This window comes from Kogia breviceps, chromosome 7 (assembly GCF_026419965.1).
Source record: "Kogia breviceps isolate mKogBre1 chromosome 7, mKogBre1 haplotype 1, whole genome shotgun sequence".
Taxonomy (NCBI): domain Eukaryota; kingdom Metazoa; phylum Chordata; class Mammalia; order Artiodactyla; family Physeteridae; genus Kogia; species Kogia breviceps.
Genome location: NC_081316.1, coordinates 117,042,877 through 117,067,235, shown reverse-complemented (window position 1 = coordinate 117,067,235; position 24,359 = coordinate 117,042,877). Strand labels below are relative to the sequence as shown.

Genomic DNA, 24,359 nt, shown 5'->3' with positions numbered 1-24,359 from the left:
ATCTGTATACACCAAAGATAAATAAAATAGTTTTAGATAATCCACACTTTACTATGCTAACAAAGAAATTCAGGGTTTTTTTCTAGACTCTAAAATCTGCCATTAAAAGAGAAGTGACTGTTATGAGGGTCGGTTAAGATGTTGAGAAATTTGACAGTTTGTGTATGAATAGTGAATAAATTTGTTGAGGTGAGCAGTTAGAATGATGGAAGAATTTGCGACACTGAGCATATATGCAGTATAGCATAATGATTAAAAGTTCAGGACTTGGAGTCAGGCAGGTTTGGAGACTGCTACCAGTTTCTGCTACTTACTAGATGTGTGACTTTGAACAAGTCACTGAACCTCACCAGGTTTCCATAACCATAAAGTAATGGTAGTATTACCTATCTGTTAAGTATGTCAGTGCTCTCCAGCAAGACCACCAGGAACACACCTGTAGTTGAACAAGTTGGGGTGGTGGTTTTAATACCTGAAAATCCCAAACAGTTACTTAAATATACAGAATGAGTTAGTGTGTAGCGGGCATGTGTAAACCCTATGTCCAACATAGTAGTAGTATCCTAGTAGTGGGCGTATTGGACATGTAAGTATCATTCATTACAACAAGAGTGAGCCAGTTTTGGTTCCTTAAAATGGACAGATTCCTTAAGTGGAGTTAAATAGTTCCTGCAAGCCAGGCTCAGGTGTCTCTGAAGAGAACAAACTGGCTGTTGTAATCAGGATGGTCCCAGGATTAGTGTCTTTCTGACTGAATAGGTCTTGCTGTTAGGATTGTAATGACTTCAGCAGAAACATGTTAATTTGAGGTCAGGATCCATTTTTCTATGGCCAAAGCCTGGGATATGATATAATATTCCCTATAAAAGGGAATCTACCTTCTGTAGTGCTTAAAAGAACAGTTATTAAGTTTTTGTCAGCAGGGTCAGATGGAGGATAATAGATCCAGCAATCTGTTAAATTTAGATTAGTAACTATGGTCTGGGGTGGGCGGGGGAAGTACAAGAGTTTTGTTTTTCCTTAAGTGGCAGAAGGAGATCTTAGGAGTTCGAAAACAATAGGATGAAGATGAAAGATCGTATTGGTTTTAATAGCCAAGATTAATAGTAAAGAGTACTGAAGAATCAGAAAATTAATCTGATTTTGTCATCTTGGGTAGGAGCTGTCCACTTTTGAAGTCAGTATCTTCTGGAGAATCCCTTAGAAGGAGTGGATGCACAGGAGTTGGAAGGGTGTGATACATGTCTAAGTTGGGAAACATGAATCCAATGAATGCCACCTCAAACTGTTACCGCTGAATCAGTTGTTAACAATATCTGATCAGTTCCTTTCTATTGATAATCAATGGTGAGTTTTCTCTGGCGGCATCTTTTCCAGAAAACCAAAACTCCAGATTTTAAATCATTCATAAGCTCTTTGTTTGTGATAAACCTGGGGTATCATTGTAGTATCAGTTGGTAATCATGTAGAACCTAAGATTTAAACCAAAATTCCCAATTGAAAAAGGCAGCCTACTATTAACTCATAAGGAGTCAACTTGTGGGTCGTAGAGATGATTTGTCTTATTGCTATCAAGGCTCTTGGCAGTACTTAAGACTGTGCAAGTTAGAGGGTTTTTAAGTGCTTTGATAAGTATAGTTTTAGGATCTCATGTGTTCTCTTTATTTCTCTCTTGAAGTTTGTGGATGTTGGGGACAGCGGAGAGTCTGAGTAAAAGATCAGCTTATAGAGCCACATCAATGTAATGTGTGGTCCTGTTACTTGAGAATAGTTGGGATTTCCCCAATCAGGAATACAGAATCTATTAATTTTTCTTTTGCCGTTATAGCATAGCTCTTTAGCATGAGGACGCCTCAGTCTACCCTAAAAATAAGCAATCATCAAACAAACTCATAGCTCATTTGGAGGTGGTTAAAGATGTACGTCAATGCTTCGTTCCTATCTTTGTCTTACCAAGGTTGTGTCATTGCCAGGAAGGCCATACACTGGAAATACCCACGGGGGTAGCTCTTGAAATCTTGTATTGTACAAGATTTGTATATCTTGTATTTGTATAATCTTGTATTGTACAAGCTCTTGAAATTTTGTATTGTACAAAATAGTTTGTACAATAGTACAAACTATTGTTTGTACAATATCGATGTATCTCAGATGGACAATCTTGTTCGTGTCAGAAGCGCCCTGCAAAATGGCTACTTCCAACTCCAAATTGTCCTTGGTGAAATTGAGTCAATTGAGAGATAAGTGTAACGTGTTATTACGGAGAAAACATGAAGGAAACAGATGTTTGGCCTGGAAGAGATGCAGTTTTAGATTGAGATGACTCATGAGAACTGCAGTGGTCCATAAGAATAATGCTTGTGTAACTTTTTATTTCCCATTGCAGAGGCCAGGGACCAGACGAAACCTCCTGGTTCTGGGCATTTGAAACTAAACAAAGCAGTTCACACAAAGACAAAATTGAAGTCAAGTCCTAATAAGGTTTTTTTACACATCTTTATTGAAATATAACTTACATATCGTAAAATTCATCCATTTAAAGTGTATACTATAGTGGTTTTTAGTATATTCACAGAGTTGTGTAATTATCCCCCCGAAAAGAAACCCTGTACCCCTTAACAGTGCCTCTCTTCTAGTCCTACCCCTATCCCTAGGCAACTACTAATACACTGTCTGTATAGATTTGCCTGTTCTGGATATTTCATATAAATGGGAGTATGCAATATGTAGTCTGTCCTGACTGACTTCTGTCACTTCCCATTATATTTTCAGGGCTCATATATGTCATACCTTGTAAAGTTTTGAAATGTTTTTGCCAGTCAGAGATCTTCTAAACTCAGCCTCCAGGGCCAGTTCAGATGGACTAATCGGGTCTCTGTCCATCCTCTCATTACAGTGTATTTCTCTTCTAGACAAGAGTCAACACTGGATAGATAGATCATAGGAGCAGGTGTTAGAAGGCCAGAAAACAGTTTCGTCAGGGAACAATGACAAGTCCAACTGGATAAACAAAATATTCCCCAAAGACCTTTTTCTAGGAAAGCAAAATAAGCCCAACACTGAAAGGCTTCAGTGAAATATTTGAGCTCACTTCAGCATGAACTTACCTCCCAGCCAAAGGCAGGTTGCACCTCAGAAGGACTTTTAGATATGCCCTCCGTTGTCGAGGTTCCCAGTGCAAGGCAGTAAGACCTTCAGCCAAATCTCGATGAACCCTTCATTTCTGCCAGTGCCCTGTTGCCGGAGACCACCAGGAGCATACCTAGAATTAAACAAGTGAGTTCAGTAACCATTTGAAGTGTGGGAGATCACACACCATGGCGTGTTTAGGGCTTCTCAGTAAGAGGGTGTTAGAAAGGACTTATTAGAGGATTTGGGCTTGTGTTACGTGATTTCAGGACAGCTGCAAGAACAAAGGATTGTTTATTCAATTCAAGTAAGTGGGATTTGCTCAGGGACTGGTGATGTCGGAAAGCATAAATAACTCTGTGACTGAGAATCTTAACAAATATCGAGGAATGCAGACCAGAGTAAACCTAAAGCAGCAGGGACTTCCATTAGCTAGAATGGGGGGGTTTGGTATTTTTGTGATTGCACAGTGACCTTGTTTTTGTCTGTGCTTAAAAAAAATTATGTGTTTGAGACCAGTGTGATCGGGTCTGATGTTGGTGTTCTGCAATATTGTTTTATGTCCAACAGAAAACACCAGGCCTACCTGTGAATACCAGGCCCACTCCTAAGGGTCAGTGTCAGGCCAGTTCCTCTTTCTCAAGTATGAAATGAGGTATTTAAAACATGTAGAACTGTGGCTGGAACATGGTAAAAGCTCAGTAGTGGCTGGACCAGTAATTATTTTTCACCACCAGAAGGGTTTTTGTAAGTGTCTTAAGTACTTAAACAATGGTTAGCAAAAACAGAAATCAGTTTGATGGAACAGAAGCTATCATACAGCACTCCTTAATGATGGAAGAGAGTAGATTCTCTCTTGATAAAATAGCCCTTAACATATAAAGCTGATTGTCTCTAAATCAGCTTTACTGTTTTATAAGAGAGAGGGTTCTATTCAGAATTCTTAGTCCTCATTACCACTGAGAGCAGAATCCCTATAGTTTATTTATTTATTTCATTTTTATTATTTATTTATTTATTTGGCTGTGCTGGATCTTAGTTGCAGCACGCAGGATCTTTAGTTGCAGCATGTGGGCTCTTTTAGTTGCGGCATGCAGGATCCAGTTCCCTGACCAGGGATCGAACCCGGGCCCCCTGCATTGGGAGTGCAGAGTCTTAGCCACTGGACCACCAAGGAAGTCCTAGAATCCCTATAGTTTAGAAAGGGAACTTCATTTTAATAATTTAAGAAACATCACTATCACCTCAGCAAAGTAAAATTGCTGGTATAGCCTGCTATTAAATCAGTTCAATTAAAATTCCAATTAATATGGTTACTTGTGCTGTCATGGGCAGAAACCATCTCAGGAAAAAGTTTACAAGATTTATTTGTGCTGATGGTTACATAAGTGATATAACACTATGTGTTATAATGTCCACAGTATGGATAGATTTCTAAAAGTCTGTTTTAACTCTTAATTTAGCTTGCTGTTGTTTTTATTTTTAGCTTTTGGCACATTTAGTGTGCCATGGACTAGAAGAGAGTACCCTTTATTTTACTTTCCATGCTTACTATCCATCAAATTAGGGATCTAGAGGCCAAGGTTTAGATATTTTAGAATGGAAATAGATTTAAGAGGGACCATCTGCTAGATATGTCTTGTACTCCATTTTAGTTCTTTTTGACCAGACTTTTAAGTAGATTCCTGGTAACACCAGAATCAATCCAAAGCACAGTGGGTTTCATTTACACCTCACCATGACCCCACTCCCTTCCTAAAAGTATTAGTTTACTTGGTGGTCAAATTTCAGTTAGATCAATCTTCCTGGCCTGCCCTAATCACACCTCCAGGCCTTTTTTGCAAGTCTTTACCTATAAGCTTTAATGTTGCCTACATTCTGAAGAACTGCAGAATACTATAAAGTAGATTTTTGTGTGTGTCCATGGTGACCAGATCCAAATACCGGGATTTTTCCGGTTTTTAATCCTAGGACAGATTGAAATGTTAGTGTTTAGTTCCCTCTTTAAGGAAAAAAGTGACAGTGGGAAGATATTGACAAGTGAACAGCTCTCTCTTAAGCAAAATGCAACATTATCTGGTCCTCCAGCCCACATCTGGTTTAAAAACAAATGAGAAGGATCAGGAATAAGTTGGATAAATAGGCATAGGGGAAAAGCATAAATGTTTTTTGGTAGTAAGGGAATGAGAAAAAGAAAAGGCATGCACAGAAATGCCAAACACACCAGTAAGGGTGAGATGGGGGTGAGGGGTCAGGAGGAATAGAGGTGCAGTTGGGGACGAATGTAAATGCATAGGGTCTTGTCTCCTTTCAAAAACCTTTATCAGTGTATTAGAACACAGTATAACAATTGGTGTTCTTGATGATTACTGTGAGTCATCAAGAAACAAGAAAAGAATTATATTTAGTATTATTTATTTAAGAAGTCAAGGCAAAATACAACTCTGTGACAAATTTTTTAGTGCAAATTATTTAATAAAGTAAGCTTGGATGCCTTAAAAGGGATTCGGGGGCTTCCCTGGTGGCGCAGTGATTGAGAGTCCACCTGCCAATGCAGGGGACGCGGGTTCGTGCCCCGGTCCGGGAGGATCCCACATGCCGCAGAGCAGCTGGGCCCGTGAGCCATGGCCGCTGAGCCTGTGTGTCCGGAGCCTGTGCTCCTCAACGGAAGAGGCTACGACAGTGAGAGGCCCGCGTACCGCAAAAAAGAAAAAAAAGGGATTCGGTTAGTTTTTTGGAAAATTTTACTTAAGTGGGAAATGTATTCAGTTCCTAATGTCAGCAAATTCAAGTGTTCCAAGGGGGAAAACGGAAGTATCAGATTCAAAATTTTCATTGGGAGGAAGTTTCATCCTATGTATCTGTTAACAGATGATATTTATTAAATGTTCATATGTGTATGGTGTTGTACAACTGTTACAGTTAGTACATTTTAGCTTTTATTAAAATACTGCAACCAGAAGAGTGCTGGCCGTAAGGACCGCACAGCCAAAGAGGCTCGTTTGTTCACTTGGGGCGACACAGCTTATTTGCATGCTGTAAAGACATTGGCCAGGTTTAGGACCTGATGAGAACAGGCGAAGCTGGTTGGATCTACCCTCCCACTGAAAACAATGTGATCTTTTTATTTTAAGTCACCTTTTAAAGTATTTGAAAAGATGGTTAGGGAACTACCAGGTTAATTTTAGGGTGGAGTCTGACACAGAGAGGTAAGTACATATCAGAGCACTAAAACCAGTTTTTCCGTAAGACATTTGCCAAAACACAAGAGGGCTTTGGTTCATCAAGTCGAAGAGTGAGGGAAACAGGTCGACCCAGAGCATATGAAAGCTGTGAAGTCTTAAAGAAGTTGCTCCATGCATTAAGCACTAGGACTCAACCTGCTCCCCTTCCTCCAGACTCCAGGGGACTCTAGAAACAGCTGCCTTGACAGTGGGCCGACTAAGAGATGAAAAGGGAAAAGAGGGAAAAACACATCCCTGAGAAGTGGTGGGCACAGACCAGCCTCTTGCAGATTTACATCCTTCTTACTCCTTGCATGGGTAGGCCAACGAATCTCAAAACAGTGAATTGGGTTAGATAGGGCCTGCCCTCTAGGAACCTAGCAGAGGCAAACAGAAAGCTTTTCTGGAAGAGGGTATATTCATCCTCCCCTTAGCAAATCAGTCACCTGCAAATCATTTTCAAGGGCAGTAACCACTGTCAGAACAACCAGAGCACGCAGGAAACATGGATATCAAACATTTTGGCAGCAGATGAGATTTCAGCAGAAGAGAGAATTGGTGAATCAGAAGATAAATTAGAAGAAATCACTTGAGTGCTGCACAGAGAGAGAAACTATTAGGGTTCTCCAGAGAAACAGAACCAATAGGATATATATAGATATACAGAAGGAGGTTTATTAGGAGGGATTCACTCACATGATTATGGAGGATTAGAAATTCCATAATCTGCTGTCTGCCAGGTAGAGGCCAGGAAAGTCGGTTGTGTAGTTCCAGCCCAAATCCGAAGGCCTGGGAACTGCTGGCCTGTTAGTGTCCAAAATCCCAGTCCAAGTCCAAAGGCCCAAGAACCAGAAGTGCTGATGTTCAAGAGCAGGAGAAGATGGATGTCCCAGCTCAAGCAGAGAGCAAATTTGCCCTTCTTTCACTTTTTTGTTCTGTTCAGGCCATCGCCAGACAGGAGGATACCCACCTGCAATTGGTGAAGATGATCTTCCTTACAAAGTCCACCAATTTAAATGCTAATCTCTCTGGAAACACCCTCACAGACACACCTAGAAATAGTATTTCACCAGCCCTCTGGTCACCCCTTAGCCCAGTACACTGACACATAAATTAACCATTACAGAGACAATGGTAGAGACTACAGGTGTGAAAGAGGGTGAGGGTTATGGATGGTACAAACATAGGTATGATGGAAGTCCTAAAAGGAGGGGAGAGAATGGCTGAGAATTTTCCGGAATCTACAAAAGACAACAGTCCATAGATTAGAGGCCAGCAAATCCCAAACTGGGAAAAGATGAAAAGAAACATGAACCTAGACACATTACAGAGAAAATTCCGGGAAAAAAATTAATGACAGATTACCTTCAGAAGAATATCTGACTTTTAAATTACGTTAGAAACCAGTGAAATGATATCCTCAATATGCTGAAGGAAATAACTACCAATCCAGATGTTTACACACAGTGAAAATATCTTTCAAGAATGAAGATAAGACATTCTCAAAGAAAAACAATTCAGCAGTATATCATCACTAAAGAAATGTTTAAGGATACACTACAGGTAGAAGTGAAGTGAACACAGATGGAAGGTTTAATATACACAAGAGAATGAAGAGCAAAGAAGGGTAAACATGTGAACAGATGTGGACAGACATTGCTTATATGAAAGAGTAGGGGCTTTATCAAAACAAAGAAGTGAAACGTCAGGCAATAATTTGTAAATTGAAGAATGGGTGTGTATGGGAAATGAAGTTATTCTAAGATCCTTCTGTTGTCCATGAGGAAGGAAAAGTTTTTAGACTTGGTTAAGTATGTGTCTAATTTCCAAAGCAACCAGTGAAGTGAATAGGAAAAGACTGTAATTTCCAAACTAATAGAAAGGGGGAAATGGAATGATTATTATCATTTATATTCAAGTTGATTCTAAAATGTAAAAAATGCAAAGGGCCCGGAATAGCCAAGATGTTCAGGGAGCACATGAACAAGGTGAGAGGATTTGATCCACCTCAAATCAAGATTTATTATGAAGCTACAGTAACTAAAGTGTGGTATTCATGCAAGTACAGACAAGCAGAGGGGACTAGTAGAGAACCCAGAAACAGACCTGTGCTTTTAGAGCGCTGCAGGGCAGAGAAGAAAAGACAGACCTTCCAGTAACTGTGTTCCGCCACAAAATCAACTCCAGGTGTGTTAAAGAAAAGACCCAAGTGCCAAGGGCAAAACCTGAATCTTTCATAAGGTAATTTGAGATAGGGAAGGATTTTTAAAAACAAGCTCTGAAAGCCATAACCGTAAAGGAAAAGACTGATCAATTCAATTAAAATATAAATTTTTTGGTCATCAAAAGAAAATGTAAAAAGACAAGCCATGTAAGAGGGGAAAATATTTGTAACATCTTTTACCTACAAAGATTTTGTATCCGAAACATGAAAAGAACTCATGATAAAAAGGACAACTCGATAGCAAGACTTGAACAGGCATGTCACAGAAGAGGGGTTCAATAAATACATGAAGTTAAAAAAATACATATTCTATGACCGAACAAGTCCATTCCTGATATAGATACCCTAGAAAAAAAGCATGTGTATGTGCATTGTTACTTGACTATATTCACAGCAGGGAATTCCCTAGCGGTCCAGTGGTTAGGGCTCTGCGCTTCCACTGCAGGGGGCATGCGTTCTCAATCCCTGGTCGGGAATGGAAAAAAAAAAAAAAGAATTTTTCCAGCAGTGTTGCTCATAGTAGCCTGAAACTGTCCATCAAGAGTGAATTGGATAGATGATGAATAATATCTAACTTCATTTACATGTAACAACATGGATAAGTCCACAATATTGAAGGAAAGAAGCAAGACATAAGAATACATACAGTGTGGCTCATTATATGTAAAGTTTAAACCAGACACCATTCAATGGTATGTACTCTTTTGTACTCTTTGTGGTGAGGGCGTGATAATAAATATTTTAGACTTGACCTCTGTCCCAAGCTCACTTGCTCCACTCTGCCACTGGATTGAAAGCAACCCTCGATGGTGCTCAGCTGTGTTGTAGCATAAAACAACCTCTAGTTTATGGAAACATGCATTTGAGGTAAAATTACTTTCTAAAAGGAATGGGGAGGGGATTCCTGGCCGTCCAGTGGTTAGGACTCTGCGCTTTCACTGCCGAGGATGCGGGTTCGATCCCTGGTTGGGGAAAGATCCAGCAAGCGGAGCAGGGCAGCCAAAAACAAATGAAAATAAAGAATAAATAAAAGGAAGCAGGATAAGAAAAGAAGAAAAGGAAAGAAATGATAACCATGAAAGAGAATGCTGATGGTTGCCTCCTGGAAGGAGGGGTTTGCGATCAGAGAGGGGTAATGTGAACTTTCAGGATGCTGCCAGGGTTTTAGGGGGTGGTGAGGAGGTTTCACAGATGTTCACCTTACAGCTGTCTTTCTCATTCTGTGTGGAAGTTGTGTGTACAATAAGTAAGTTGTATGTCACAATAAAATAAGTTTTAAAAAACAAAGCTTGTCAATGCTTCCTTAAATGATTGTTACAATATTAATTTTATGTGAATTTTTGTTTAGTTTACATTTGAATTGCTCTACTTCTTTCTAAAATTTATATCAAAGAAATACTCTTGAAAGGATTTAAGTAGTGATATAAGGCTGTTGTTTCACATGTGATTTTTTAAAATCACGTATGCATTTAATTAAAATAAAAATAGGGACCTACCTGCTGGTCCAGTGGTTAAGAATCCGCCTTCCAATGCAGGGGATGTGGGTTCAATCCGGATCCCACTTGCCACAGGGCAACTAAGTCCGTGTGCCACAACTACTGAGCCTGTGCACCGCAACAAAAGATCCTGCAAGTCGCAACGAAGACCGCGTGTGCAGCAACTAAGACCCAATGCAGCCAAATAATAAAATAAAATGTAAAAATTAAACAAAAGTTAAAAAGTTATAGAACACTATTACTTCTGACCAGTAATTCAGGGTATATACATTAGATAATCTGTTCAGAGGCTTGGGGACACAGCTTACAATTTATATGTTGGCTTTATTTATTACACCAAAGTATTGAGAGCTGTCTTTTTTATTCACAGGTTCAGTAGATGAAGGCGTCACTGAAGGGTTACCTACACTTCAGAGCACTTCTAGCACCAGTGCTCACGCAGATGATGATGATCGGTTAGTACTAACATAGTACATAGTTTTCTTGTAAGGGCTGTGCTTGTAACTCTAAATCCAAGCATTCTATCTGGGAATTATATAAAAGTTTATTGCGACCTCCCTTTAGTATATTTTTTAGTCATCAGGTAGCCACATAAATTAGACAACTTATAGTACAAGGGTTTTTTTTGGCATTTCCAAGACTTCCCAGCCCAGTTGCTTTAAATAGTATCTATATTAGGGGTTGGCAAGCTGTGGACCGCAGGCCAATTCCAGCCACCACCTTTATTTGTAAATCAAGTTTTATTGGAACACAGACATGCTCATTTGTTTACATATTGTCTGTGGATGGCAGAGTTGAGTGGTTGAAACAGATCATGTGGTGTGCAAAGCCAAAAATAATTACATCTGACCTGCTACCAAAAAAGTTTATCAAACCCTTATCTATATACTCATGGTTCCCAAGTCATTATCTTCACATTGACCCTTCCTGCTTGATAATTTTCACAGATGTTGCAGGGCCAAGACAATATATGGCCAAGACAGAACTCTAGCCTTTCCCTCCCCTCAGACCTGCTCCTCCAGTCCTCCTGTCTTGGTAAACAGCACCATCATCCCCCCAGTTTCCCAAGCATTGTCTCTGGGAATTATACTTGGTCCTTCTTTCCCTCACCTCCCACCACCATATTTAATCTTTAAGCAAGTCCTGTCAGCTCTGCATCCAAAATATACTTCTCCTCCTTCTCAGTCCACTTCTCCAGCTCTGCTACTACCACCCCAGCCCAGGTCACCACCATCTTTTGCCTTTACTACAGTAACCTTCAACTGGCCCCCAATTTCATTCTCCCCTACTCCAGTCATCCTCCATGTAGCAGCCAGAATGATTTTGTGTTTTAAATTAAGTAAGATTATGTTGCTGTTCTAAGTAGCAGATTTTTAAAGTTCTCTGGTAGATTCACACTTAAAATCTAAACTCCTCACTATGCCTTTAAAGGCCTACCTGATAGGACTTCCTTCAGACCATACTCCTCCTGGCATACCATATCCAGCCACGCTGACTTTCTTTCAGTTCCTAGAATATTTCTAGTCTATATTTGTTCTGGCTTTGGGGCCTGTCTGCCATTTTAGGGCCTTTACTCCGCCTGAAATGCTTTCTCCCCTAATTTCCACATTGCTCACTCTTTCCTGAATCTTCACATCACTGTCTTAAGTGTCAGTTCTCAAGGAAGATTTTCCTGACCACCAGTCTAAAGTAAAACAGCACTGATCACTATTGGATCACTCTGTTTTAATTCTCTGTTCTGATCATCTTCTCGAGTGTTTATTGCCTGTCTCTGACCACTGAATATAGACTTCACTGAATTAACTCCTCCTCTTAGAGTCCGGGACAGACTTAAGTATATTTGTTGAAAACTTGAAGGATTCAAAGAACTCAAACAAGGTTTATTGTTCTTGAATAGCTAAAACCTGATAGAGCAGGTTATGAACCAGAGTCATTTGAATAAGTTAATGAAGGTGTAAACAAATGGAAATATGCCTAGATTCCTTAATTTCAAACATTAATGAGGTTGTTTGTTCTATACTAGATACTGTGCTGAGTGGTGGACATTGAGATGAAACGTAATAAACCTTTACCCTCAAAGAGATCAAGCCAACTTTGGGGGAGGGGGAAGAGGTTAAAGACAGACAAGTAAGCAGATAATCATGAGTCATCTGCAGAGGGGTCTGTTGCTCTGCATAGGAGGGTACCTACCTAAACCACTGATGAATCAAAGAAGGCTTTCGGGAGGAAGAGGTAACTTCTTGGGTACATTTCATAAAACGGCTGGGCATATTATCTAGGCAGAAACGGTAGGCACGTAAGGAAGTTAAATATATGAAAGCACAGCACTGCGAGAGAACTGTTAAGGAGAAACTGCTTGGTATGAGTATGTTTGGGGAGTATGACAAGAAATGAGGCTGGAAGAGTACACAGACCCAGATCATGCGGCGTCTTGTCTGCCTTCACTCTGAAGATAACAATGAACCATCGCAGGATTTTTATCAGGGGACTGATTTAATCAGAGAGATCACTGTGAAACAGTGAGGATGGATTAAAGGGGTGTGGGGCTAAAGAGAAGGAGTTATTAATTCAGCCGTATATTGGTGAAGGCTTGAATTAAAGCAGTAGTAGGAAGGAAAGTATTAAGAGAGATTAAGGATACCTAAAGTAAAATCGTTTATGTTATGTGCTTGGTCATACGTCCTTGCTTAAGATACTTGACATTCCGAACAATAACATTGTTTCTCCTATTGTTATAAATGAAACTTGTTATCTAACTTTTAAACTGCTTCAAAAAGTCTTAAAGTGTCTTTTTGTTGTTGTTGTTCATTTAAAGTTGTGCAGAAATGTTTATTGAACTTAAAAATCAGAGCCTGGTTGCCTTCTTTGGTCTGTTTTTTAGATTGGAAAATGTTCAGTATCCCTACCAACTCTACATTGCTCCTTCCACCAGCAGCACAGAACGGCCAAGTCCAAATGGTCCAGATAGACCTTTTCAGTGTCCAACATGTGGGGTGCGATTCACCCGTATTCAGAACCTGAAACAGCACATGCTCATCCACTCAGGTAATGTCATCCATCATCCCTATTGTGGCATAAATGAGCACTCCAAAACATTTTATTTTGAAATTCCAGTTAAAAATAGTAAACAGATGCTTTTGAGTTAGAAAAAAGTTTATCTCTGGGAAGTCTAGTGAGAACAGATAAACATAGGTCCATTGCTGAATTGGTGCAGTGTCAGAAATGTATTTGCTTACAGGCATCAGTATTCTCATTAAGACTTGGGTTGGGTGTAATATGTAAATGAAAAAGATATCAGATGCATGTGTGTATATATGTGAGGGAGAAAAGCACAAATACATACGGTAAATCAAATGGGGTTAACAGGATGTATATTGGTGTTCTTTGTACTATTCTTCTTGTAACTTCTCTAAGTTTGTAATTATTTCCAAATAAAAAGTGTTTTTAAAAATTAATAACAATAATTTAATTTTAATTCTATAATCCTGAATTTCTCTGTGCCCTGATTAGTCAGCCTTGTAGTATTTTTTTAGTGTAAAAGAGATTTTGGATAAATGATGTGTAAAGCATATTTGAAATTTAAGTTAAGTGTTCACATAAAGGCAGTAAAATTCTTGCGGGTAGAACACTGACCTGATAAGTAAGAAGTCTTTACTGCTCTTCTCAGCTGTATAAGTATCTCACTTAGATAGGTCTAACAATCCCTGTGCTAACACTAATTCCCTATGACTTTGTTGAATCAACAGATGATGTTTTGAAGGGTTTTGAAATTTTATTTGCTAAAACTGTGATAATGAATTGGAAGGGACCATTAATATACTTTATATTTCATATATTAATTTCTACATAGCTTTTCCATCACTATTATATTAAATACCCAAAAACTCAATCAAGTAGTAGTTCTGTTACAATCACTAATTATGTTCAGAGATGTTAGAATTTACCTTTTTTCTTCTCATTTTTCTCTTGAGATAGGAAATGAAGAGTAGGTACTGATCATTTTCACATCTTCTCAATATAAACCTCACTACTTTAATGAAATGAAGTAATGTTATGTGAAGATTTGAGCTCTGCTTAAATACTCTGGTTAAATTATGTTTTGAAGTCTATAAAATACAAGATTTGGAAGCGTTCAAAAATCCGCTGGAGTATATATTACCTCGATTACCCCCACCCCATGGTGCCTTTCTTTCTCGCTTTCTTTTTTCAAGCACTAGTGACTGCTTAGATGTTCTGTACCTTTTCTGAGATACTGAGTTTGGAACTCATTTTTGCTGATGATTTTTGTCTTTTCAGATTATCTCTTGCTACAGAATTACTCTTCAGAAGTCTGTGAGGTTTATGACATTTCCACTTATTTTGTTTTTAGATAATATTTTGTTTTGCTTTATTTTATAGGAATTAAACCATTTCAGTGTGACCGCTGTGGGAAAAAGTTCACCAGGGCTTACTCGCTAAAGATGCATCGCCTAAAGCATGAAGGTAAACGCTGTTTCCGGTGCCAGATATGTAGTGCCACTTTCACTTCCTTCGGGGAATATAAACACCACATGAGGGTTTCCCGGCACATTATCCGCAAGCCTCGGATTTACGAGTGCAAAACATGTGGCGCCATGTTCACCAACTCTGGAAATTTAATCGTGCACCTGAGGAGTCTGAACCATGAAGCGTCAGAGCTAGCAAACTACTTCCAGAGCAGGTGAGGTGCACAACAAAAACCAAACCAGGAAAACTGCTTTCTAAACTCTCTTTTCCTGCTTTTAGGGCAGCCTGCTGTGTTTTTTTATCAGGTTGCCAGCTAATCAGTCACATTCCTTTTAAATTCCCACTATCCAATAATGCTCTGATCTCCTGATCTGATCAAATTTTGCTGATCCTTCTAAGTATAAACAACTTTAAATACATTTATAGTTGGCATTAGAAATCTTTTCCTACAGAAGTAGACTACTTATCAGCTTGTTTTGGTTTTTTTGTGGGTTTTTGTTGTTTTTTTAAATACAAGGTTAAAGTAATTCTGTAGTACATTTAAAAATAGACCTTATTGGAGAATTTACCGTGTCAGATGATATTTAGTGATAGTGGATTACTTCAGACTCTTAGGAGGTTAATTAAATTCTTGACCACTTCTTTTTTCTTTAAATAATAAGAGAGAAACTTCTACACCAACTATAATGGATATGATAATTTACATCAAATGAAGTTTTCCTTTTTTTCTTTCAGTTTAGAGCTCCATGCTTTTAATATAAAAAACTTTATAATAGAGTTACCTTTCTGATTTATTGAGTGTCCGAGGATCAGGTTCTGGTTCTAGCTCTGCCACTAACTAGTGTTATGATTTAACACGTCACTTTACAGATCAAGAAGCTTGAAACGTAGAGAAAGATAAAATGTTAGCTTTAAAGATGATTTCTAAGGTCTCCTCTAGATATAAAATTCTGTTGTCTATTTTTAATACTTTATCAGAATTGTACATCTGTAGGAATTCTTAGTTTCTTATAAAATCAAATCTTAAATTTTTATCTGCCTTCATTTTTTAAATCTTATTTTTCAGAAAATTATTCCTGCATAGATTTTGTTTTCTCTTCAAGCCAGACATTTTGTTTAATGTAATCATTTCTAACTCTGGGTGTCTGGTTATCATATCACTAAACCTAGATTATACATGACATAACAAACTTTGTTCCGGACTAAAATAGTGTCCCAGTTAACCACGCCTGTTTTCTATATCTTCCTTGTACTGAGTGAGCCCTCTATCCTCTACTCTTGTTTAACACCTGAAGACTTTTTAGAAAATATAACATAGGACATCTTAAATTGCTTTGCAGCTGAGCAGACTTCATTTTTTTTTACTAATAGTGGACAAATTATAAAATAACCTTAAGTATATTAGTTATTGACATTATAAAGTGTAATGAATTTTTTTTTGTTTAACTGTAAAGATTTAAATCAAGCATCTAAGTAGTCTATAGTAGATTATATAAAAGGTCATTTATGCCTGAGGATTTAGTTTCTTAACTAATTTATATCCAGGAAGTAATAAAAAGCTAGGTTTATATACCTTATAATTAGTGTATAATCCAAGAAAGTTTACGCATAAGTTATTCAAATGATCTTTGTTTAAATGAACATGCTATTTCCATTTGTTTTGTATACAAAAACTCTTCTACATAGAATGGCTGTTTAGGTGTCCAGAGTGACACTGAAGGTGATAATCTTATCTCTCTTGGTGGTAGGGAGAGTTGATGTACTTTGGTTCTAATGGATGGTTTTGGTTCATATATTTAGGAACGTTTAGAAGTATGAAAATTCCTGAATTCTAATCTTCATTCAAAAATTAGAGAAATGAAAAATCCCAATCTTGTTTTACAAATCAGGTCTTTGTATTGTATCTTATTTATTACTGGCTTGAAAATTAACTCCCTGTTTCATCCTTTGCCTCTTACCTAGTGATTTCCTAGTACCGGACTACTTAAACCAGGAGCAAGAAGAGACCCTTGTTCAATATGATCTTGGAGAACACAGTTTTGAAAACAGCTCCTCTGTTCAGATGCCTGTTATTTCACAGGTCTCCTCGACCCAGAATTGTGAAAGCACTTTTCCCTTGGGGTCTCTTGGTGGGCTGACAGAAAAAGAGGAGGAAATGCCAGGGCAGCCAAAGACCAGTGCTTGTGCCGAGGCAACCAGAGAGGACCCCCCAAAATCAGAGTTGTCTTCTGTAACTATTGAGTAATTTCATGGTTTGGCTTCATTTTTGATTTTTGGAAAGTGCCTGTGCTTGGTCTTGTACATTTGAATTTAATTTAACTTTTTAAGCAAAAAAGAGTTTGGGAAAGAATTTCCCTTTTTACTTTGTAAGTTCTGCAACTGATGTTTTATTTTTCATGACTGAGAGATTGCTTCTGTAAGTGCACAATAACATGGTGTTGAAATATAATAGAAACCTTGAGACTTAAGGAGAACCAGCTGACTTAAAACTTGTATCAGTTTCCTCTTCCATTATCAGGAGTAGTCTAACAACAGATCATTAGGTCAAGAAGAAATCAGATGATTATTGACCTTCCTGAAATGAAAGCGTACACCAGAAACATATTACTGAACGAATCTGGCAAATGGCCTGAATAGATGTTTACTCCTATACACAGGATATTGTACAGTCTTTTGTAAAGCCTGTTGTTTTTGGAAGTATTTATGGTGAGCTTTCTTAAAAATTATTAGGGTATATACTTCTGAAATCCCACATGTTTTGTGTTTTTTTTTTTAAGCTTTGTCACTATAATTTTTCATGATGAAAATTTGGTATTGGGATAGGTATTCCCTGTACCTTTATAGTACCACTCCTCCAAATAATCTTTCTTCTGTGAAAGAAGGCGAAGAACCACGGTTAAGGATAGTCAACTTGTGCATGAAATTACCAGGAACAGAGAATATAGTATGTGAATCTCGGCTTCATAGGAACTCTTTCATACTGCTTTTCTGGATAAAATTATTGTTTACCTGGTCTTTGAATGTTAATGCTTGGCTAATTGGGTCATTGCCTAAATCAGTTTTCTCTTGCCTATACTTGGCATGATCCCACGAAAAGGAGATATACTGGAGATGTTCTATATTTTATACATAGGTTTGTGTATTGTTGAGGATGTTTTTATTCTGCTGTTTTGGACAAAATAAAGAATTCTCTGTTAAGGCTATATTCTTAACCCAACTGCGATTGTTTACAAAATACCCATATGACAGTGATAAATTGTCCTTATTCCAAAATATTTTAAGACATTGCCAAATGTCATATTGAAAGCAGTTAGGATAGTTTTTACACAATGTAAGCAATAATGTAGAAGTAGAGGAGAGTCTATAAAATGATGATCTATGACTCAAATCTATTTGGGGAAAAAAAAGAATTGTTAAGACTAAAGAAAAACTAAAAACCTTAAATTAATGACTATTACCTCTTGCTGCTAAAAAAAGAAAAGAAAAGAAAGAAACTTTGTGGTTTATAGTTGAAATATATATGATTCTCTAGACTGGAATATACGTTTTTACCTGGTGCCATTAAAGCATCACTGACCTTGATCCTAAATATTCATGAGTCCATGAACAATGATCTTTTAAGTAACTTTTTTTCTATGTATATACCCAAAGTTTAATAATTATGAAAACACCTGATTAGATTAGAAACAGAAAATACAGTTTCTTATTCAAAACACAAGATCTCAGTTTTGTCTGGGTGCTAGTCGTTAATAATAAAATTTTTCTAAGTTATAGTGATTTGTTTCATTTTTTTTTAATTGGCTAATTCTATAACTTCTTTTATCCCCTACAAATGTAAAGGAAGGGAAAGTGAACTCATTGAAGATTTTTTTTAAGCTAATGTTCTTTCTGTCTGTTTGAATATTCTGCTGTTTTTAACTTGTTTCCAACTCCTTTTCTCACTCATGAACCTGTTGTTTCCTCTTTGCTCCCAAACATAGGTATAGTACCTTCAGGAAAATCAACATACACAGATTATGATGGCCTTCCATTATTTATGCTTCTTTACTAATAGGTTGAATTACTTTCTTCAACAGACTGTGATACTAATAGCGGTACTGCTGTGTCTCAACTGGAAAGGTCAGGAATTTTTATTTTTAATGTAATATAGATTCTTTGGAAACTCTTATGCCTACCAGTAGATAAATCTCAAAAGTTAATTTTAAAATCTTAATGAAGAAGACAAAGAATCGGTAAAATTATGACCAGGAGTCATTGCTGCCCTCAGTTCTAAGAGTTATTTTTTTAAAAAAGAAGAAGGAAGGAAGAAGAGGAGGAAATAAATAGGGTTAATGAGAAGAAATATATCAAAACCATTTGGAGATTTGTTGGTTGAAAGTGTTTTAACACACCCCCTGTCCTGAGAATTTTGTATTAAGAGAGTCCTACACAGTTTTGGCAGCTCTGAGGTGTTCTGTGTTCTCAGAATGTAGACCACCATCACTGGCTATTTTTTCCCAAATGGAAACTTTAGATTTTCATTGGTAATTACAAATTATACAGATTTCCAAGTTTTATGAAACATTTGAATCTACTGTGAAAATGCCGATTGTTGGTTGTCTGCTCCCCAAATCGTATCAATACAGGTAACTAGTACTTAACGTGTGATATAAAGAGTCCTTTTTTTTCTATTTCAGTGAGGCTCTGCATTTTTCTTGATACACAGTTTAAGGATACTTAGCTTATGGATCTGTTTTAGGAAACTAAGCTATGAGGGATAATTGTATATAGTGCTATTTCGATTTATTTAAAATTCCTCTAAGAGAAGGATGCCTGGATGTATAATTTTTACCAGGATATATGGAAAACATTGCAGAGAGATGAAAGCCAGTTATATTATCTCATCCGTTAGAAATTACCAGTATAACTAAACATTAAAAAAATTCCAGTTTAGAATACTTTAGCATAGCTATCTTTCTGAAAGGCCCAAAGGGGGGTAACTTTGTTAAAGGGCTTAAATTTTAGGATGCAAGATAAATTGCCTTTTTAAACCAAGTATTTTATATAAGAAAAGCATTTATTTTTCATTTTAAAGCTACCAAATAGGTATGATATACATACTTTAGAAATGAGCAAAGATGTTTGCTGTGATACTGGATATTACAGCTCCCGCAGTCATTCTTTCCATTTTTAAGGGTGTATTCTAACAGTGGAAGCATCTAGCATGTCAGTGATTGTACTAATTCAGAAACAAAAGCATTAATACTTGTTTTCATTTTTTTGAATTTTAAAGTCCGAGAAAGGGATGCAGATGGAGGTTATCACCCACAAATGTATTTAAATGTATATTTCATACTTTGAATTTAAAGTAACCTTAATTTTCATTTTAAATAATTAGTTATATATTTAGTTACATTGCTAGTTTTTAAAGTTCTCACTTTGAGTGAGGCAAAAGTGTACTAAAATGTTTAAATAGCTTCATTCATTCTTACATTTTAACATTTCAGCAACCATTCTGGCTTACAGAACTTACATTCTGGTTCCATGTTATGACACATGCCCTTTGGCTTTAAAAACAAAAAAACTTCCATTTTGTTAAAATACGTTACCAAGTGGAATGAAGCAGCCAGCACACCTAATATACTTACCGTTGTTAACTCTGTTACCTTCTAACTACTGAGCCAGCCTCTCCGGATGTGTAAATGGTTCCCTGGGAGCCTTTGGAAGTTGTATTAAGTCTTTTCAGTCTTTTATTTTATCTCTTACTATTTTTTATTCTCATACTTAATCTAAATAGAGACGAGTTATCTAGCTTAGTGGCTTTTATTTTGAAGATTCTCAGATCATGGTTTAGTTTCTTTTAGCTTTGTAGCCCCTGAGGAATACATTACTTTATAAGGTAATGGCAGTGTGTACTAGTATACCACATGGAGAGAATTATTCTTATTACTTGATGAATGAACAATCCTAAAATTATAATATTGTACCTGAAAGGGCTTTGAGATTTAAGGAATTGATGAAGAGAATTAGAAACTTTTGTGTGGCACTTACTCTATTTTCACCCGTCTAGAAAATGTGAAGCTCTGGAGTATACATCTAAATGAGGGAGAATAGTTTTCTAGTTATTAATATTAATTGGGAGGGAAAAACTGGTAAAGTTCACATCTGGAAGCGACCCAAAGTTGCTAAAAGGTAGTAAATGTGGTTTTCAGTGTAAGTTATTGACATAAGATGATTTATTTATAATATATTTAGATTTTGAAAGTTACTGAGAGCAGCATGTATACAAACAAGATTTTCTTTTCTAAATCAGTGGTACAGAATGGGGGGGTACTCAATTACATTAACCATGTCTATGAGGAATATTTATAGCTAAGCATACTCCTCCAGGCTTTAAGCTCAAATCGTCAAAATTTAAGTTATTCCGTATTTTGCCTATACCCATTTTTATCTTTCAGTGTGATTTTTGCTTGACAACATGTTGGTGACCATAGGGTATTTTTATTTGGAAGGTCCTCAGCAAGACTAATTTGCCAAAAGCAATAATGGTTCACATTAACAATGAAGTAGAGTTGAACCAATTTCCAGGTTCAACTAAGGAGCAGACAGTCTATGGGTATTTCATTTTTAGATTATAAGTATGTTGAGATTTATTAATGGGGAGTTAAGCCTATGTCAGATTATGGGATAAAGACTCTTAGGGACATCATAGTTGTACTTTTTTTTTTTTAACTTCATACTTGACACAGATATTTCTATTACATCATAGTGATTATATTTTTATGATAAAAAAAATAGTTCCATATCTTTACAAATAGTCTCTGCAGAGATGTCAGGCGATGATGTCACTGGCATCTCAATTTGGCAGTATCCAAAAATTGAGACTGCCTTCAAGTGTGTATGTTCCTTCGGTTATATAGCTCCCTCTGCATAGGGGCCAGGCCCGTTCCAACTAATACCAAGGTTTTTATGTACATAATAGTTTTCGAATAGTTTAAGGGTTCAGACCATTGGTTGAAAACAAAAAACTTTTTTAAAAAATTTTTTAAAGACTTAAAATTTTTAAATTTCAGTTTGAAGTGCCTGGTTTATAAAATCTGATTCTTTGATGATTGCCTTTCTCTTTTAAACTGACTGATTTTGCTGAGTAAACTTAAAGCCCTAGGCTCGGTTGTAATGATTTATTGATAAAATTGCTGCTTGATGGTTTGAGGGCCTACCGTGTCATGACTTTTATTAAATTGTCCCTGTTTTCCCAAATACTGGTCTAACCATATCTAGAGTTCATTATTCAATTAAACAGGTTTAAAAATCATCCTGTAAACGAATGTTCAGGTTACCAAAGTACATCATCTGCTGAGGAAGGATCAATCTTCCCTACATTAAGAGGAGCCGTCATCTCCTCTAAACACATGCTGTTTCCTTGGTATTAGTGGAGGCTGTGTTCATTTAAAGATGGGAAGCGTTTCATGCAGCTCCTAGAAACACCTGCTTTTTCTAGAAAGAACCTTTTCTATGATTAGGTTATAATTGTGTTTTCTCTAAAAGCCTTCTTTTATTTCACTTACCCATTTTCAAGTTGACAAATGCTATGTAAAGTCTCTCATACTGAGAGTGGTCCATTAAATTACTGAAAGTTACACTGCTGTTCATCTTTCAGGTGTCTGAAATGAATGCCATCAGGTGATCAGGAGTAAGATCATAAACTTTATTCATTTTCTTCCTTATACAAAGTGATGGCTTCTAACGCTTATATTTCAAGATATTTTTTAAAAAGACAACAGTCTCTTGTAGAGTAAAATTTGATTTCAGTCCAGGACCCAATAATATATTTGACTTTTCTGTTGTTGCTGGTGCCTCCTGTTGCATCAGATAGAGATTGCCTGCCTCTTTGTAGGGCACCCTTGTGGCACCTTATGTCCAATTGGAAGATAGTATATGGCTTCTTTGTGCCTCTGCTGTCTTTTCAAAAGCCATTTTATAAAAATCCTAGGTAGCCTATTTTAATATTTAAATATATATATTTGTGAGAGATACTTTTAGAACAGACTTTTTTTTTAACTTTACATTTCCTGTATTCCCATTTTTAAGAGTAAATGTAAACTTTCCAGGATTTGAACTTGTCTTTTTCCACAGCAGCATAATGAAAAAGTCGATTTGAGACAATAGACCATAATTAAGTGATAGAAGAAATTAATGTCTGATTAAAGGAAACAGATGTGAAGGGAAAAAAATTGTTTTGATATAACAAATGAATTTTTAAACAAAATTGTTTTAGTTTCTGTAATTTTGTATTTGCTGCTACAGTAGCTCAATATTTTACAGAGCTAACATATAAATCCGGCTCCATTCAACAACTGGAGTACTTTTAGTACAACCAGCCTAGGAGGAAGGTGTGTATGTACCACAGTCTTCCAGATGGGTGACTGGCGGTCCTGTTTAGCTAATGAATGCATGCTTTAAAATTCGCCTATAGCCCAACATCAAGGAAGTATGGGAGAAACTTTTATCTTGCTAGTTATAGCATTATGATTCTTTTTGGGCACTGGCATTTTGTGAAACCCTTGGGGGAAGGAAGGTGATGCTGGGGAAGAAATGTGAATTAAATTATGTGGAAGGGTGTTGTCACGTCTTCTACCCTCTCCTAGAACCAGTACAACTTTCTTACCTGTAACAGGCCCAAGTTCACCAGCTTTGTATCCAGTTATCATCTCCTTCAAGTTTGGCTTTACTTGGTTACAGTGGCCATAGCTAAGTTATTTGGCATGTTTGACTTTCAGCAGTAACAAAAATGGTTTTGGATTTTGTTTTATTTCCTAAAAATGTATACAGTGTCGGAATTTCACATTTTATATACTAGTATCTGGCTATTAGTACTTTACAGGAACCATTGTTCTTGGTGACTACATACATATATATATTTTTGTGACTTTTTTGTATACTAAGTGCCGTTTCAATGTTACAGTCATTTTTAGAGTTATTGTAATCACTGTGAATATCATGTTTTTTCAAATATGTTCTGAGCCTATATAGTGTTTGCTTTGTGAATATATGTGTATCGTATATATTCTGTATAGTTACATTGTACTGAAATATTAGCTTGTTTGATATAAGGAAAGTATGTATTGAGTACTTTTTGCTAGCCTGGTTGTTTAATCTTTTTTAAAAGGTTTAAACTTTTTAAAAAACAAGAACAAAAACTTTAAACCAGCCTTTATTATTACATGGTCACAAATAAAGTTGCAGTTAGAAGGGATGGGCAGGGAAAAAAAAAGTTTTGAGTGTCTTTGAATAGAAACATAAGATTAAGGTTTGTTTGGTTCCCCCCCCCCCAACCCTTCATTAAAATATCTTATTAATGCTTTATGGAGTAAAACTTCCTGCTGTTGTTATTTACTGTTGGCTGGAAGGAAGAATTGGTGCTGATAGAGGTCAAGTGGATAAGAAAAGTCATGAGACTAAGGTGCGCCTTAAGTAAGCATGCATTGAGTTTGTACAGACTAGAGAGTGTTCTGCGAGGCAGCACACACATCAGCTTCCTGGGCAGGTAAGAAAAGAGCTGAAAGGGCAAGGAGTCCAGGAACACCATCCCTAAAACGGAAAAGAATATAAAGGAGGCTAGTTGGAGAAAGTCATCAAATCCTAGGCCAGGTATCTTGCGCAGAGCTGCTTTCCTGAGTGGTGGGTTATGTCTTGAGAAGTTGCCTTGAATCTTTCTGAGGCTATACTTTATTGATTAGAGACCTGTTGGGATATTTCAATAATACCTTACAACCAAGTAGAGAATGGTACTTACTGGGGGAAGGCAGCTCATTGCCTTCT

General features: G+C 37.0%; 1 protein-coding gene across 9 annotated transcripts in view; it reads left to right on the top strand.

Moving 5' to 3' along the window:
- ZBTB44 (zinc finger and BTB domain containing 44) overlaps positions 1 to 24,359 on the top strand; it is an 85,597-nt gene that overhangs the window by 45,494 nt on the left and 15,744 nt on the right. For 2 of the 9 annotated variants that reach the window (XR_010841515.1, XR_010841514.1), the window contains exons 3-6: positions 10,444 to 10,528; positions 12,955 to 13,118; positions 14,472 to 14,555; positions 18,635 to 18,677. Coding sequence is in view for 7 of the 9 variants with exons in the window: in XM_059069765.2 (XP_058925748.1) it covers positions 10,444 to 10,528; positions 12,955 to 13,118; positions 14,472 to 14,772; positions 16,521 to 16,803 (833 nt within the window). In the remaining 2 variants the exon portion in view is untranslated. Of the gene's footprint in view, positions 1 to 10,443; positions 10,529 to 12,954; positions 13,119 to 14,471; positions 14,773 to 16,520; positions 18,330 to 18,634; positions 23,914 to 24,359 lie in introns of those variants that run through there. The other 7 variants (XM_059069765.2, XM_059069766.2, XM_067039340.1 and 4 more) reach the window with 6 other exon arrangements.